General features: G+C 38.0%; 1 protein-coding gene across 1 annotated transcript; it reads right to left on the bottom strand.

Moving 5' to 3' along the window:
- Nucleotides 1-12,804: 12,804 nt before the first annotated feature.
- LOC131678242 (uncharacterized) lies at nucleotides 12,805-13,306 on the bottom strand. Its single transcript, XM_058958239.1, has one exon. The coding sequence runs from the start codon at nucleotides 13,282-13,284 to the stop codon at nucleotides 12,862-12,864; it is 423 nt and encodes a 140-aa protein (XP_058814222.1). The 5' UTR covers nucleotides 13,285-13,306; the 3' UTR covers nucleotides 12,805-12,861.
- Between the last annotated feature and the right edge of the window lie 5,291 nt (nucleotides 13,307-18,597).

Raw genomic sequence — 18,597 nt, forward strand, 5'->3', positions numbered from 1 at the left:
TTGGCATGTTTGATGCTTTTTTGTATCCGGTAGGGTGCAATAATTAACACCATTTCTCTCGTTCATAAATCGTGTTCAAAAGATTGTCATCTAATCGATTCTCGGGTGACTTAGCAAGTAGTCTTTGTCAACTTTCCTAAGTAAATAGAAATGGAATATAAATTTGTTTCGGCTCGTGTTTCCTTAAACGAGGTCCTGATCTCCGAGGCGTGAAATTTGAATATTGCTACTCGGTACGAGTTCTTCGGAATCCTTTCGACGCGTGAGCGTATCCTTTGAAATATGACTACACCGTCCATCCCGCAACTGGTGGCTTCGAATAATGTTACTGACTTTCTTTTCCCGAAACACATTCGGTATTGTAACCGAAACGTGCAGGTTCGATGGTTCGCTTCGGCGGTGAATTTCCGAGGGGAAAATAAACAAGCGTAAGCAAATAGGCGTTTCGGAGAATTTGGATAAATTATCTGCGGTAAAATACTGTCATTTCGAATCCATTCTAGCAATAGTCAATGCCATAACATCCCGCTTCGGTTGTCAATTTCTGGTAGTCAGATAACAATCGAAAATAATATTCGCAGAATGGATGCTAAATCCATTGATATCTCTCCAAACCGTATAGAATAGCAAATCTTGAATTCATTATCCCGATGAAAATGCTATAGCAACATGAACCCAGGTGAAACCAATGCAAATAAATATATCTGAAAAGATTTGTATACACAAAACACCTGCGACTAAAGCATCTAGGGAAGGGACTACGATATGGTTACCGTTTGCTTTGATTTGTGTTTTGATTCAATTTAGCTGAATCAATATTTTTGCAAAATTTGTCAATAGATTATGATCAACAAGTTCACTATAAATCTACTTTTCACATATCTGCTTTCAGCCCGTAGCACAATGGTCCAGCAATATTTGCATGTTTCTATTTAGTTTTCTTTACACTGTAGCGAAAAAATTATTTCGTTTGTTATTTCAATCCCAGCGCTTCCGGTGTGTGGTTAAGCAAAGAAACGGAAAATCAATTTCGTAAACAAACAACTAACACTGCAAATCGGATCAAGCAGCTCCTAATCCCGGAGCCGTTCATTTGCAGGTGACATACTACCGGACATCAGCCCATGGGAACCCAATCCGTTTTGCGCCGGTCAAGATCGCAATTGCACCAAGGGGAAAAAATAGGTTTTCATTCACAGCATTTGATGAATGAAATATTTTCCATTAGCGTGCAACCAGAAACAACAGCCGGACACCGGGCTTGAAGCCAACTTTGTTCTGACCAATGCTGTTAATTAATCCGTTCCGGTTCAATTAAATTACATCACATGCACTTGGAGACCCAACACATAAGAGATACACATGCTTCATTCACAGACATGTGAGACTGAGAACGTCCACAGACTTGTACTTACTTCACGGGCAGCATAATTGCGTTTAATTGATATAAATAATAAAGAGATTATTCACAAGATACACGCTCGAAGCTGAAGCGAGGCTGCGTGGAGAAATAAACAACAGCGCAACATTTGCTTTCTCTCCTAAAAGAAGAAGAAGAAGAAGAGGAAGCAGAGGGGGAATCAGCCAGTTATGATTTGCGTAAGAAGTCGTTTGATGTGAGTTTAATTGAAAGATGCATTAACTTGGTTGACTTTTCGACTTTTCAATTAAACTTTGTCTCCTAGTAAGTACAAGTGAACTGCTCGAAGCTCGACAGTAGTAACAGAGAGTAAATTTAGTTTGCCCTTCCTCAGTTTCATTCATAACTCACTCTGGAGTCGTTTTTATGTTCAATGAGTGATTCTCTGCCGTAGACTTGCTTGCAGATCTGCTGATGGGTTTAAAGTTTGAAATGATGGGTTATTAGAAATTATTGGAGAATGCTTCAAATTGAGATCTATTAAATTATTCTTATTATTCATTAGGAGAAAAATTTATTTTAAAAGTTAAATGCAATTTTCAACATAATAATCCATTCTAAAATTTTGTGAAGAGGACAAATAAACTTAAGGTTTTTGCGAGTCTAAGCTCTAGGGCATCGATTATATCAATTGACTAATTTCGCGCTAATTCGTATTCAGAGATGGCAGCACCCTCTCAGATTTTAATGAAACTTTCTGTAGGGGAACATGGGGAGACTTGACCAGGTTTTCAGATAAACCAGCATAAATCTCTTAAAAAGCCTTCAATCCCTCAAAAGTCATTGAGGTATAATGTGCAATATTACTGTGCGTGCAGGGTTGTTAATACGATACATTTTTCACGATAATTTATCGGCGTTACTCGTTAACGATAATGTATCGTCGCATTCATCGTCATCGTCGATAATTGTATCGTCGTATTAATCGGCATCGGCGATAATTCATCGATTATCGCGATACATTTTGCTTTACTTTCCCGTATATTGGAGTTAAATTTGATTCGGTTAGCTTTCAATTGTTTAGAAATAAATACCTATTGAAGGACATGTTGTTGGCAGTTGAAAATCAATAGTTTTGGACATTCTCAATGCACATGAGGGTCCGACGATGCGTCAAAGGGGAATTTTTTTCAACTTTTCGGGAAAGTTTTTATTATTGAAGAGAAAGTTGTTGGCAGTTGGAAATCAATAGTTTTAAACATTTTCAATGCACAGAAGGGTCCGATCATGTGTCAAAATGGAATTTTTTCAACTTTTCGGGAAAGTTGTTGCATAGAGGAGTCAGCAGCGATTCTAAAGTTAGAAAAAAGTTAACCAGACCAGACCATGAAAATCGAATTTTGATTTATAGTGTCCAGTCAAGTTTATTTACAAAATGTTTCCCACTTTAGAGGCAATATTAGTTAGGTAACTAATCCCCCTAAAGCTGAGAAGCAAATTTTTGTTTCGTATGGTATGTTTCAGCCCCCTCTAACCACTATGTAACAAAATGATTCATACTTCCTTCTTTTACCCTTAATTATGTAATGTAATTTATGAACGGCCTCATAATAGAGTTTTAGTCCTTTTTTGAATACAATGAAGATCCGTTTTTATAAGTCCCTTGGTGAATTTTAGGCTAATTAAACGGGGATATTGACAAAATCGAGACATTTTTTTCTTGCTTTTTAATAAACTGCAGCAGTTAAAATATTCTCCTCTAGTCCCTTGACATAGCCTCATAACCCTTTCTGATCATTTAGTAGAAATTTCCCTTAAGAAGCTCATACAGCGCAAAATTAAAAAAAAAATAATTTTTTGCAAATTTATAAGAAAAATATGAAAGGAATTTACTCGAATTTGACTTGATTCGCATACTAGAGCCCACCAAACTAATTTTCACACGAGGCTGACAAAATCGGGTCAAAAAGCTGACGAAATTGGGGGTAGGAAAAATCATGGGAAAAAAATAGGGGGCTGATAAAATTGGGTCTTCGCTGTATATTTAGCATGCAAAAGACAGCACGCGACAAATGATTATCCCTGGATATGATAGTGTTTGCTTTACAGATTCGTATTGGTATAGCTTCATCTGTGGAAATTTGCGGTTTCCATACCAAAATATTTCTTTTTGGGCATTAAAACATTCGATAACTCCAAAGATGTAAGAGATACAAATAAACTTACATTACAAAAATAGTGTATTTTCTTATGTAGAACAAAATCTTGAAACATTTTGAAATTCTACAAATTCTCCAGGAAAAGTTATTTTTCAAAAAGTAATTTTCAGGGGTATATTGTAGAAATTTTCACAAATGTCAATTAAAATCGACAGATAGACACATAGTCTTTTCAGCGAAGTTAATTTTTTTTATTTATTAACAGATTAAGGCCGAAGTGGCCTGTGCCGTATACAAAAGATTCCTCCATTCCACTCGGTCCATGGCCGCGCGTCGCCAGCCACGCAGTCTGCGAAGGGTCCGCAAATCGTTTTCCACCTGGTCGATCCATCGTGCTCGCTGCGCGCCACGTCTTCTTGTACCGGTCGGATTGCAATTGAGAACCGTTTTCACCGGGCTATTGTCCGACATTCTGGCTACGTGCCCGGCCCACCGTAGTCGTCCGATTTTCGCGGTATGACAGATGGGCGGCTCCCCCAACAGCTGATGCAACTCATGGTTCATTCGCCGTCTCCATGTGCCGTCTTCCATCGGCACTCCACCGTAGATGGTACGCAGCACTTTCCGTTCGAAGACACCAAGTGCGCGTTGGTCCTCCACGAGCATGGTCCAGGTCTCGTGCCCGTAGAGAACTACCGGTCTAATCATGTCGGCGGTCACCAGTGAGCCCAAGTACACGAACTCTTCAACCACCTCGATTTCGTCGCCACCGATGCAAACTCGGAGCGGGCGGTTCTCATTCTCTTCTCGTGAACCTCTTCCTATCATATACTTTGTCTTCGACGTGTTGATGGCAAGTCCGACGCGCTTGGCTTCTCTTTTCAGTCCGATGTAGGCTTCCTCCATCTTCTCAAAGTTTCGTGCAATAATATCAACGTCATCGGCGAAGCCAAGTAGCTGAACGGACTTTGTGAAAATCGTACCACTCGTGTCGATCCCTGCTCTTCTTATTACACCTTCCAGCGCGATGTTGAATAACAGAGACGAGAGACCATCACCTTACCGTAACCCTCTGCGTGATTCGAAGGGACTCGAGAGCGTCCCTGAGACACGTACTACGCACATCACCCGATCCATCGTTGCCTTCACTAATCGCGTCAGTTTGTCCGGGAATCCGTACTCGTGCATAATCAGCGAAGTTAATGCTTTAGGTATTTTCTTCAACTTTGCTAAATAATGTTATTTTTTTATTTTCATAAATGACCAAACATAAATTTGCTTCTGAGCTTTAGGGAGATTAATCACGAACCTGATCTAAAATGCGAAACAGTTTATAAATAAACTTTGCTGAAGACACTATAGCTCAAAAATTGTGTTTTCGTGGTCAAAACAATTTCTGAAATGTCCAAAACTATTGATTTTCAACTGCCAACAACTTTCCCTTCAATATAAAACATTTTCCAGAAAAGTTAAAAAATCCATTTTGACACATCGTCGGACCACCACCCTCCCCCCCTCCTTGCATTGAAAATGTCCAAAACGATTGATTTTCAACTGCCAACCACATGTCCTTCAATAGGTAGTTATTTCTAAACAATTGAATGTTAAGCGCTTCAACTTCAACTCCAATAAACGGTAAAGTAACGCAAAATGTATCGCGATAACCGCCGATGAATTTTCGACGATGACGATGAATTCGAAGATACATTATCGTTAACGGAGTTTCCGATGACCACCAGAAATACCAAAGCATAATAAATATCAGGAATTTTGCATCATTCTTCAGCTTATGCCACTTTGTCAAGTCTCCCCAACATTAGTTATTGTGTTCAATGTCATGCAAATTTCAGTAATAACTACTCCAATGTTCCGATTTATGTAAAATCATTTCACTGCTTCATAAGGAATAAGATAATATATGAGTACTTTAAAAGGAATTATTAGTCGAGTAAATATACCCATACAAAGTTTGATAAAAAAATTACATCACTTAATGCAAATTTATTATTTACTGAATATTTTCTATAAGGAAAGGATTTTTCATTCCAGTTTTTTTTTAATTACCTTAAGGGGCCGTAACAAGCAAAAAAATACTTTTGAAAAAATTTTAAGAATCGAGTAAAGGACAAAAATAGAATTTTGCGCTTGGTCAAGTCTCCCCATGTTCCCCTACATGAAGACTTTGTCACAACAATCCACTTTGCATGCTTTGTTTTTCCAAAAATGATCCAGACTGTCTTTTGAAAAGGAGCGATTTTTTTACCATTTTTTTCCAAATGGCTACAGTCTAAAAATGACAAATCCTACAAAAAAATGTTTTAGGAGTGGCGTTAGTCATCTTTGCTCAAAACATTGGTTCAAATGGCAAGGCGATTTTTGTTATCATAATGGTTCATAATAAGAAATCAAAGATATTGGTGCCAATTTATACTCATTGCATCAATTGTATTCCGAGTAATTAATCAAATGGTGAGGTACCCTCCCTAATACGACTAAAATAGGCTCTTCACTCTAATATGCTCGAAAACTCACTATCGCTTACAACGTGTACGAAACATAAACATATTGGAGAATGTATTACACAGTACTTGAAGTGCAGAACTAGAGACAGCGCCATATGTCTAATACAAAAGGAGAAAAAAGATTCCGCAAACTAGCCCCAGACACCTTTAAATATAATTAAATAATAAGGACATCCATATTCTAACAGCAACATACACCCAAAGTTTTTAAAACATATTTTCTTTTCAGGTCAAGTTGCACATAATGCTAGTTTCGGTACGATAAGTAAACACTAAAGACTAATTTTTCGTCCGGGTGCCCAACACCGCCTTTAGACGGGCAAAATATTTTACCAAAAAAACTAAACTTTCGAATTAATCCACTAAACCAATTCACATCTACAGTGAAATGCTAGTAAAAGGCTATTCGAAAATATCTTTTTTAGTTGTTGACATTTACAAAAATTGTTAAAATTTGTTTAATGAACATTACCACTAAACACAAAATAGTTTTTTTCCACGTTTACCTCGAAGCATCAATTGTCTTTGACAGAAAGCTACGAATGTTCATACCAGGCATGGGAAAAATCATTTCACGAAACGATCAATTTGAAATCATCCACCAACATGCTCTTACTGTGAATCCCGATCTCGGCAACCCTTCTTGTGCAGAGTTACGCGTTCATGCGAAAGCGAGAAGCAAAACACAAAACTGAAAAAAGTGTCAGCGCCCGGCTATGATTCATTCTCCATCACATACGTAGTGTTTTGAATGAAAGCAGAAAGGATCGCAAATGAATGCATTCTTTCATTCACAAAGATTCATTTCAAAAAATTCACCGGATCGTTCTAATAAAAAAAACTTGTCGTTCTTGTTTATAGACCTATGAAATTTCCACTTGGTGATCTCTTATTGTTGAGTAAGTAGTTTGCAATGTGCTGGTGAAAAAAATAACTTTTTAAAACGATTCCGTGCATATCACAATATCAATTTCAAGTGGATTGTAGTGCAATCTACTTCTCAACATTGATTATAGTGTACATTTGCACTATAAAGTTGACCTAACCCAACCAGAGAATACAATGTCACATTCATTTGTGAACTAAAAGTTGATTCACTTGTGAATGTTTACAGTACAATCTTCCGATTCAATCCGCGTATGAAGACACGATCTTCTTCATTCAACATAGTACGTGTCATTCTTTTACCTGGCTCACATCTTCGGAAGTTCATCTCTACCTACGTTCAGATGTGTTCTTTTGGAGAGTTTTCGTCGGATCGTGGATGAACAACTGGCTGCTGTCAAAGCAATGAACGGATTCGCCAAGAATCATGCGAATGCATGATAATCCCTGGTTCATACAATGTGTGTGTGTATGAAAGGTGTGAGCGTTCCCAGCTTCCTCCATATGAAGATCACTGTACCCTCATCAATCTCCCTACGCTGCGAAACAGACGGATCTTTATGCAACGACTTTTCATTTTCAACCTTCCAACAGACAACGTAGACTCTCTTGCGCTTCTAGCAAAACTTGACCTCAACGTTCCAGGAAGATCTTTCCGAAGAATTGATTTTTTCCGACGCTTAACACATCGCACGCAGTACGGCCAGAATAATCCTTTGGATGTTTGCTGTCAACTCTTCAACAGTGTCTACCAATTGTTTGATTTTAATATTAGTAAAGAATCGTTTAAAGTAAAATAGGTTTAAGTTAGTGTTTAGTCTAAGTCTGTGCGATGTAACTTTTTTAATCGAAGACAATACAATACAATAAAGGTGTGAGCGTTGCTAGTGCGGACGACAACATACATTCATGTTTTAGTAGGTTTTTTTGAGATTTTTATAGAGACCGCCTAGAGGCGGTGGTGAAAACTAGAGGGTTTAAAGTCGATTTTCAAAAAAACTCCATCTTTGATTTGCATGCAATTTGTTCCAAGATAGGTAATTATGCTCCCTACCTACCGTCAAAAATTCAAGTTGGGCACTTTCAAGATATAAAGTTGTTTGACGAAAACTTTTCCTTGTCCAAGCTGATTTTTTTTCAGTATATTTTTACCGAACATTAACCAATGAAAGTCATAGTCATCTGAGAATCCAATAAAACTCAGTTTGTGAGAAAATATTGTCTAATTTTGCAACTAGGAATATTTTTAATAATCAAGAATTAATCAAGAGTTTATGTCATTAAACAAATATTCCATTATTATTACTTTATTTTCTTGTTTAGTTCTGAGGAAGGATCACGAGACAAACTCGTTAACGTACAAATGCTTTAGCCTTTCGCGCCCATCCACGGCAGCGATATCGCAAACATGATAACGTCCCGGTGATCAGGTTAACGTCTCAGCGCTTATAAATTTTTAAAACGATCATGAATCGGTCACTTTCGGAAGTTTCTATCTTTGGTATCAGCAGACTAGGTCCATGCCTTCAATTAAACCAATTAAAAAAGAAATCTCATATCCACTGGATAATACGTTCCATTGTGATATGACCGGTAACTTCAGTGATATGGGGTAACTCACTCTCTGTCAAAATGTGAATTGTACACTGTAAACTAAATATATTCTGATATATCAGAATGACGGTCCGCGTGACCATCCAAGAACGCACGCGAATATGTGAATGGCCGCACGATTACAAAATCGTGTTTTGTATACGCGAAGTCACATCCCGCGAGCACACGCGACAAATACGTTAACATACGAACGAATTTATACACGCGAAGTTACATACACGTTAGCACACGCAAACAAACGCACACGCGATTAAACACGTTAACGTACTAATACTCGAGCCCTTCGTGATGATACACGCGATCGCAAAATCTCTACGCCCACCCATATCTGAACCGTACAATGAATATCCCATTCAGAATCACGACCGGCTGCAATTAGCCTTAAACAGTTTTTGAGTGGGAGCCGTTGCCTGTCTCGTCTGCAATTGTAGTTTGATTCTAACGGGGAGCCCTTCCGAGATCGTAGCTCTACAGTTTCAGCAGGACAACTTTCGAAAAAAAAATATTTTTTTTTAACATTTCAGTTCCACACAATTGTTACCATCATAGAAATACACCATTTTATTTAACCGAATAAAATGGTGTATTTGATATATCGGACTGTTCTTGAGTTATTCTCATTTTTGCCTTTCTCATGTCTGTGTGTGCATGTGCGTGTGTGTCATTTAAACTCACAATTTTCTCAGTGATGGCTAAACCGATTCACACTAACTTAGACTTCAAATGAAAGGTATAATGCTCCCATAAGACGCTATTGAATTTTTAGTTGATCCGACGTCCGGTTCCTGAGTTACGGGTTGAATAGTGTGGTCAGCTAGAAAATTCCCATATATAAACTGGTAACACTATGATCTCTAAATGATGTAACACATAGTAAAATAAGTGCAACATTACTTGCATTTGCAGGTCTAGATCAGTTATGACCAATCAGAGTAGATTTGACCTCATTGGCCACCTATGACGGTTTTTGATGCCCCCGAGGAGCTCATCAAGTTCCTAAACTAATATCACACCTAATTCCCAGTGAATTCTCTACCGATTATTACAAACTTGATTTCAAATGTAAGATACAGTAATACCATTGACTGCTAATGAATTTCACTCGGTTCTGACTCTTGGTTCCGGAGTTATAGGTTGATTAGTAAGGTCACACTGGAATTTCCCTTGGTTCCGGAGTTATAGGTTGATTAGTAAGGTCACACTGGAATTTCCCATATAAACCGTTAGGATCGTACTACCTCATAGGCTACAAATCTATTGAATTAGTCACCAAATTATTTCGACCTGCAGGTCTAGATCACCGATTGACAATCAAACATTCTTTAAATATATTGTCCACTATCAACAATTCCTCAATTACGGAAGATATAATATGCAGTTGTATGTAGCATCGCCCCCTTACTCTTACACCTTCCCCCCTGGACCACCCTCACACCTGCATTCCCTTCATCCACCCCGTATACCGAAATAAGACTAAAGGCTTCTGACGCATCCGCCATTCCCAAGCCACTAAACCCCACCCCTCCACTTCCAAACCCATTCCACCAACATTTTAAAATCTGATCATATGAATATAACATTGAACTCAGGCTGATAAAGTCAATAAAATATTATACTTTTTCGTTTAAAGTGATTCGGCGTGAACTTTCGTGGTAGTTGTGGGATACGTGCTACGTATATTAAGAATGTAATAGATATTTTCAAAATTATATTGAACAATCCCAGCTAATTAGCAAGGGACTGGAAGGGGTGAACTATTTTTCAATATAAAGAGCTATAGTACTCAACGAAGAGCAAGGAGTTGAAGGAAGAAAGTTTAGAAAAGCGTGGAATAGGGTCGTATGAGCAAGCTTAGAGTTTTCCGGCGTTTTAACCTTTTGTCTTCTGCAACGCAGGGGTCAGGATATTTTGGCATTAAATGCGAATCATCTGAGTCTGCGGCATGCCCTGACAAGCGTAAAGTCACTTAATGACTTATGCTGCTGGAACCGGGAAACTCTAAGCTTGCTCATATGTCCCTATTCCACGCTTTTCTAAACTTTCTTCCTTCAACTCCTCGCTCTTCCTTGAGTACTATGCCTCTTAATATTGACACAATATTTCACACCTTCCAGTCCCTTGCTAATTAAATATCGTTACAATATAAAAAAGGAAAAAAGATTGACTCATTCTAAGTCGTTAATAAAAAAGAATAAAAAACAGCTAAAGAATCGTAGTTTGGATAAATGAGAAAGGCACAATTGCACCACTACACAGTGGCTCAAAACAGCGTTTTGATGTACTTAATTCACTGGAGTCAAAACTGTCCATATTAACGATTTCACATATTCTACAATGTTTGTGTGTGTAAAAAGCGCCATCTTTTGGTGATATTATTTTTTTAAAAAATTGGTCATAGTAGGCTACAGAAAATTTAACTTTTGAACCGAATCGATAGCGCTTGGCTGTCTTCGACAAAGTTGCAGAGGAGAGATTTTTTATAAATTTTGCAGAAGACATGTTGTCTGTCACTCATAGTAATCGAGTTTTGAGAAGTTCTCTATGGTGAACTCCTTCATTTCCTATTTTTACTCATAACTTTTTTATTTCTGATTTTTTGCATTAACAATGTTCTAAGGTATTTTTTATCATCATAAAACACACAACTTTTCCGAAGAGATCAGATAGCTGTGAATTCTGTGTAAAGACTTATAGCTGATTTTGATTTAATTTTGGCCGGTTTTTGAACCCGTGTGACCTCACTATCGGCAAAAATTGTAATTATACTATCAATTATTCTAATACGACTAGGTTTCACCTACAAAACGAAGGAAAAATTGTTTGTCCATAAGCACCCGTTCAACAGTTATACATATTGTCTTCTGCAAAATTTATAAAAAATCTCTCTACAACTTTGTCGAAGACAGCCAAGCGCTATCTCCTTCGGTTCAAAAGTTAAATTTTCTGTAGCCTACTATGATCAATTTAAAAAAAAAATAATATCACCAAAAGATGGCGCTTTTTACACACACAAACATTGTAGAATATGTGAAATCGCTAATATGGACAGTTTTGACTCTAGTGAATTAAGTACCTCAAAACGCTGTTTTTGGCCACTGTGCACTAGGTGGATTAAAACAGGTTTTTATGTGTAGTTTTGGTTTTATTTTTTTCATACTCCGAACCTGCTCAAACAAACGACCACTGGTCGTGCGCGCTGGAGTGGCCGACTCGCGGGTCGATGTGAATTGATTTTTGTTGTGGGCCGTGTTTGCAAACATTGTTCCACAGCCTTATGACGGGGTTGTTGGACACGGCTCGCAGTGGAGGTCATTGTGTGTCGATTTATCGGTCGACTTCGTCATCGTGCTAAATATTTAAAAAAAAACATGTAAAAGAAGCTTATTGGTATTGATTAATTATGGTGCTCATTTGAAAGTTTACATTCAAGTTTGTTATGAATATAAACCAACTTCGTTACTGATACTTTTTGCATGTATCAAGAAACTATCAGTTGGGAAATTGGATTCTGAGATGGTTATGACTTTCATAGGTTTAGTTTTTGATACAAATACACTGAAAAAAAAATCAGTTTGGACAAGGAAAAGTTTTTTTCAAATAACTATTTTTCCTCGATTGTGCCCAACTTGAATTTTTAACGGTAAGTAGGGAACATAATTAACTACCTTAGAACGAAATTTCATCCAAATCAAAGATGCGGTTTTTTTGTAAATCGACTATAAATTTTTAAAATCGATTTGTCATTTTTGGACTATAGCCTTTTGAAACAAATTGGTAAAAAAAGTTTGACCCTTTTCAAAAGACAGTCTAGATAAAAAAAAAACAAAGTATGCAAAGTGGCTTTTTGTTAAAAGTTCTCATGTACAAAAAGTTTCATTAAAATCTGAGATGGTGCTGCCAACATTTTGTTCGAGTTGGCGCGAGATTCGTCTATATGCATTTATGTTTGTAAAACATACAATTATTACATACATGCAAACATTTTTCTATTCTGACAGTTCGAGGAATGAAGACTCAACTATCCAAGCTTTCGTTAAAAAGTTGAGGTCAATTATCTATTGGCTCACTAGAATTCTATTGGCTTAGTAGAGTTCGTGTGGGAAAAGGAGCATGTTGTGAAATTTATCATCTCACCTTACATATCGTGAAGAATATGGCCCATAACCATAAGAACAATGGATTTGCACTCAATATTTATTTGCGTCAGTTGAAATAATTCAATACAATAAATGCTTTTGATTATTAATTCCGTAGATCAACAAATGATTTATATATTCAATTCACTGGTATAAGTTCTCGAAGCATGATCAAATACAACTTCCTATGGATCTCTCGGAGCAATCGCCATATAGCAGTAAACTTCACCATCCGGATCCCGGTTGACGGTAATGGTAGCCGTGTCATCTCCCGATCGATGCAAAACTACGGGCGCCGGCGATCCACACTGGGGCAGAAAGGGACATTTTTTGCTTATCGAGTTCCCTAGGGCTTCGGCTAGGGGAACCAAGGGCTTATTCTTCGGAGGGTAACTTTTAAAGGGATCCACAAGGTAGATCGGTGTGGAAGTAAGTATAAGCTTCAAATAGTCCAGGTACTCTTCAACCAGCTTTGGGTGGGTGTTTTCCTCGGTATGCGTTTGTACCAGTTTTCTAATCCATTCGGTGATGCGCACCCGGTCACCTGGTGAAGTGATCTTCGTGGCAAGGAACGCCAATTCCATCACGGACTCGTTCACGCTGGACATCGTATCTAGTGGAGCAGTTTTGAACAATGGACAGGCGCGCTTCAATGGTTGCTATGGTTTGGAGTGAATCATTTTTCGTGGAATTGGAATTATGCAAAAGAACTATAATACTATGTTCACACTACAGAGTTAAAACACGTTTTAATAATTAAGAACAAGAAAAATGTCATCGAAATAGCGTTAAAACATGTTTTAACACTATCTTGATGACATTTTTCTTGTTGTTAATTATTAAAATATGTTATAGCTCTGTAATGTGAACATAGTATAAAATATAAATACCTTGTTTTAATCCACCTAGCACCTATAACACTCTCTGTTACGAAAATTGTATTCTGTTGTAATCTTGTTATTTCATTCTGATCAGGTATTCGTTAAAAGTTAAGATTACCTTAAATGAGTATTCCAAAGCTCATATTGTAACACCTTCAAAAGTCGAAATACTAGTATATGTTTTGATGGTGAAATGCAAGTGCATTTTGTTATTATTCTTAAATGGTGTCCCACATCAAACTGCATCACGAAAAAAGCGCTGTAGAAAATAACCCGTTGCGTATTTTCTCTTAAAAGTTGAAGTAGAAGCGGTTTAGAGTGTATTGTTTACACTCTATTTTTATCGCGGTAAGATTTTCGAAAATTGGAAAATATGGCGTCACCCGAAAAGCAACGTCACGAGTTGATTTTGGGTAAGCACCTGAAAAATCCTCAATTCTCTCATCGGGACATCGGAAAACAACTCAGAATCGTGCAGTCAACGGTTAGTCGTGTACGTTACTACCAAACTTGAGCATCGAACGGAAGGCGAAATGAGGCCAGGATCCTAAACGTGTAGTGAAAGCGTTTAAGAGGAATCCTAATGCTTTGGTCAGGGAGAGAGCCCTAATGCATTAGTCAAGTACAGAGCCAAGGACCGGGAGATACTGCATACGTACAAAGTGCAGAAGGTTCCAAATCGCGACAAACGGTAAAATACGGTAGGAAAGGCACGGGCCCGGAACCTGTACACCCAGATGCTGCCAAAGCCTCATCGTCTCATCATGGACGATGAGACTTACGTCAATGCGGACTTCCGGCTGCTTCCAGGGTTACTGTTCTTCACCGCCCAACACACGTTTGATGTTCCGGAGGAAGTAAGGAAGCAGATACTTTTGCCAATAAATTCATGATTTGGCAAACGATCTGCACATGCGGTAAACAGAGTGGGCCATTCCTGACTACCAGGACTGCAAAGCGGTTATGGAATTGAAGTTAGATGAAATAAATATGCCAAAAACTTACTAATGGGTTATATTTTATTGTCTGACAGTTTGAAAAGGATTGGTTCACTAGGTAATTTTTTACAGTACTTATCCATGATGCAATTTGATGTTTGACACCCTTTACACTAATTCCCTTGCAAAAATAGTCCTGAATTCTTCAACCTACAGCTACTGACATGCAAGATACTGTACTCATCTCGAACAAACCAGCTCCAACTGGTTCTTCCGACTGAAACTGACCAGCATGAGAAACTTCAACTTTGCTCAGCCATGACTAAAAAGAAAAAGTATCTCACCGACCTATCAGAAATCAATAATCCATCTTTTTATTGCCAATCGATGAGAACAAAGTCCTTTTGAAGGTATGCCGCACTCTACCGCTGGAAACGGGCGCTGTTCACTCTCAAGTGCCCACCTTCTCTCTGACTGGCTGCTGTTCGAGGAAAGTTTCAACAAAGCGCGGATACCTGAACCAATGCACTGTAGGAACGAAAAATGGTGTACAAGGTAAAATGAAGATAAATCGAGCGTAGCTCCTTCAAGGATGATACACATCCGTGGGTCGGAACATAATACGGCAATTTATGAGCGCTGATTGAGATGTTCTTCCCCCGTGTCCCGACCGACCCGGTCATCTGGTGTTGTTGTTGTTGTTGTTGTTGTAATTGCTGTTGTCGACTAGCAGGCGATTTTTTTCCTTTCGAAGTGGAACTTCGAATGCCATTTGTTTCCATCCAGGTACTTCTGCTGGGAGCGTTGATTGTTGCAGTGAAATTTCTGGTTCGCGTGGGAGAAGGTGGCGGAATGTATTTAAAGCGGCCATAAACGTCAACATTGTTGTGATTTGTGGTGATCTGAGAGTAGTTGGTGGTGCCGTTGCTCGACAGCTGGGTTGGTGCTTTTATGATGTAGTTTGTGTGAATTTTTACGGATTTTAACTGGAGCTTCCCACAGAACATTGTATTAATGTCAGGGAAAAACATTTTTAATGCAATGCTGTCACTTTGCTGGTGATTTGATAAGTTGTTTATTTACGCTTATCACCCTATTTTTAATCCAGTCCCTCTAAACAAGGTCCTTGCATGCGTCAAAACTGTTTGTGAACAGAGACAGCCTATAAAACGTGGTATTGATGACGTAGACGCTGCCACGTGACGAATGTAGAAAACTTAAAGTCTGGTAGAAAATAAATAAAAAGTAGACGCTACCATTCGCCCTTAGGAACCGTCATACATACGAGCATAGAGGCAGTTTTCGTTTTGACGCAGAACCTTTCTATATAAGGTCCAACCCGGTTTTGGAGAATGAAAACCACATTAAAATTTTGTTTTTTGATAGATCATGTATCAGTTTAGTATTTGGGAGTCAAAAGTCTTTCCTGAATTTCACCGATGTTTTCATGCTTTGATGTATTCAGGAAAGTTTCGTAAGACTACATCCTACATCTTTTAGGATAAGCAACCTAATTTTTCTTAAGGTGCAACTGTCATTCACAAAAAAAAATTTTTAGCTCAGCAGCCAAATTTTTTTTGCGCTGCATCTTGTAGAGCAATTTATTTTGAACAAATTTGATGAATATATCTGCCATCTATAACTTTTCTGAAAACTCTAATGATGTATGATATGTGCATCGGGTTACAAATCGATTTTTCTTTGAAAAATGCTCTTTTTCATTACAATATTTCTCAAAATTGTGAAACTTTGTGAACCAAAACTCAGCATGATTAGATTCGCCATGTTATGTAGTATATGTAAGCGAAGTATAACAATCCGCACTTTTCGTGTTTTTTAGTTTTCATGCATTTTTATACTGTATAATGTATGGAATCATCCATAAATGACGTAGCATTTTTTTAATTATTTTTAACACCCCCTCCCCCATCATAGCATTTCGTCACAAACCTCCAAATATCCCCCCGGGAAATTACGTAGCTTGACGGTAACCCTACCCCCTCCCCCTGTCTTCGTAAAAAATTAAAAAAAAATAAAACGATGTTAGTTAAGGGGTTATATACAAAGTTTTAACTCAAAAAATCGAAAAAAAATTATTGAATGTTCTGAAATTACATACTTTTGAAAATATCTATTCGAAATTTCATCCAGATCCGAGCACTAGATTTTAAATTACAGCCGTTCGCCGCGCGCTGGTTCTTCTACGAATAAGGTTGACACAAAACTTTAAACGAAATTATCTCGGATTGAAGTTTTCTGCAAAGTACCGTTGCGGTGAACGTGATATCTGAAAAACTATTCAACCGATCAACAATTTTTTTTTTTAATTTTTTATATTTATATTCTCGTGTACTTTTTCATCCAAAATTTTTCGATTCTTCGCAATGAATCTTTGTTCAAAATTTTGAATACGAAAAAACCCAATTTTTTGGTCAACATGTTTTTTTTGTCGGCAATTTTTTTTATTGGTAAACCGATCCGTTCAAGTACACCGCAATACATTTTTCTTCAATAATCTTTTTTCATATGTTATTTCTGCCAAAAAACACGCTTCGGAGGATAGGCCATAACTCCACCAACCTTGAATATTTTTTTAATTCAACCTGTTTTTTCGAACTTCGATAGTACTTCTAATGAACTGTCTTTCGCTTTTTTTTTTAATTTGTATAAAACGCTTTAAAAAATCGCGAACTTAGCTCATTTTTTCACCACAACTTTGTATATAGCCCCTTAAATGAAACGGGTAAGATTGTCGTGGCATCAGGTCAACCCCTATTCCCTTTTAAAAAAGCTACGTAGCATGACATGGCCCCCTACCCCCCTGTCGTCACACATCATCACAAAATACAAAACTCCTCCCTCCCCCATATAATGCTACGTCATTTATGGATGGTCTCTTATGGATCTTTCTCAGCAGACTTCCCAAATGAACATCGTACACAATGTTCACTCCAGTTCTGTGCTCATATTAAACCCACACTTCACATACGAACTTAAACACGCTCTTTCGTATAAAAACACGTGCACACGTTCGCCTGTACAACCGAACCCCATGTACGTACACAGTGTGCGTACACCAGAGCTTGAAAAAATTGACATCGCTGCGTCAGCTTGAAAGGAAACAAAATTCAATTCATGCCCGCCTCGATGAATGAAATTTTTGATTCGTTTCCCTCGTCATTCGTTCTCCCAACACAGCGCATTCAGGTTCGGACATGTTTGGTTTCAGAAGCACACTGAATTTTGTTTCTATTCTACTTATGAGAAGGATTATCGAGCAAAACTGCACCAGATAGAGATTACGCAGTTCAATTATGCTCGAAAATGAAGAATATTCCAACTTCAGCATACAAACTCTCCACATAATAACAAATGAATGCTTTGATTGGTGAAGGAATTTATATTTCCTCTGCACTCAAGCATTCGATTCTGCATGAAATTTCAGTCAGTCGGAAAGTAAATGAATGAGGGAGGCGGTGAATCTGAATGTCGGTTTCGGTAAAAGCAAGCAGAAATAGGTAAATGATTTTGAAATGTCGCAGCGCTGGCGTACACGTAGGTTTGTGGCACCAGTTTTCTCTTTCTCACTTTCTCAATCTTTTTTGTGTACGTACACGGATTTTTGAACTAGATTTTGTACATCGTTCGGTTGGGTTCGATGTTCGAGGCGAACCTGTACATCGAGGCGAAGCATGTTTAAGGTTGAACGCGTGCACGAAATTTTACACACAGCTACAAACTTTTTTTTAATTTAGATTATAGAGGTTTTAACCTTAAGGTCATTCGCCTCTTCGGGTTAGAAAAATCTCTTATGAAAAATTTCTAACCCTATGTGCGGGGTTGGGACTCGAACCCAGGTGCGCTGCGTACAAGGCAATCGATTTACCAACTACGCTACGCCCACCCCGAGCTACAAACTTGTCGATGTTCATGAGAAGTCTGTTTCTCAGTATCTATAGAACGGGCGTTAGTAAATCAACACGTCATAATATAGAACACTAAACTCAATGCAAAATATATCTTCTATTATCAACAATCAACATGTAAAAACAATGAAAGTGAATGAAGCACTAATTATACATTCCAAGTATTTTAGGTTGAA

This window comes from Topomyia yanbarensis, chromosome 2 (genome assembly GCF_030247195.1).
Source record: "Topomyia yanbarensis strain Yona2022 chromosome 2, ASM3024719v1, whole genome shotgun sequence".
Classification (NCBI taxonomy): domain Eukaryota; kingdom Metazoa; phylum Arthropoda; class Insecta; order Diptera; family Culicidae; genus Topomyia; species Topomyia yanbarensis.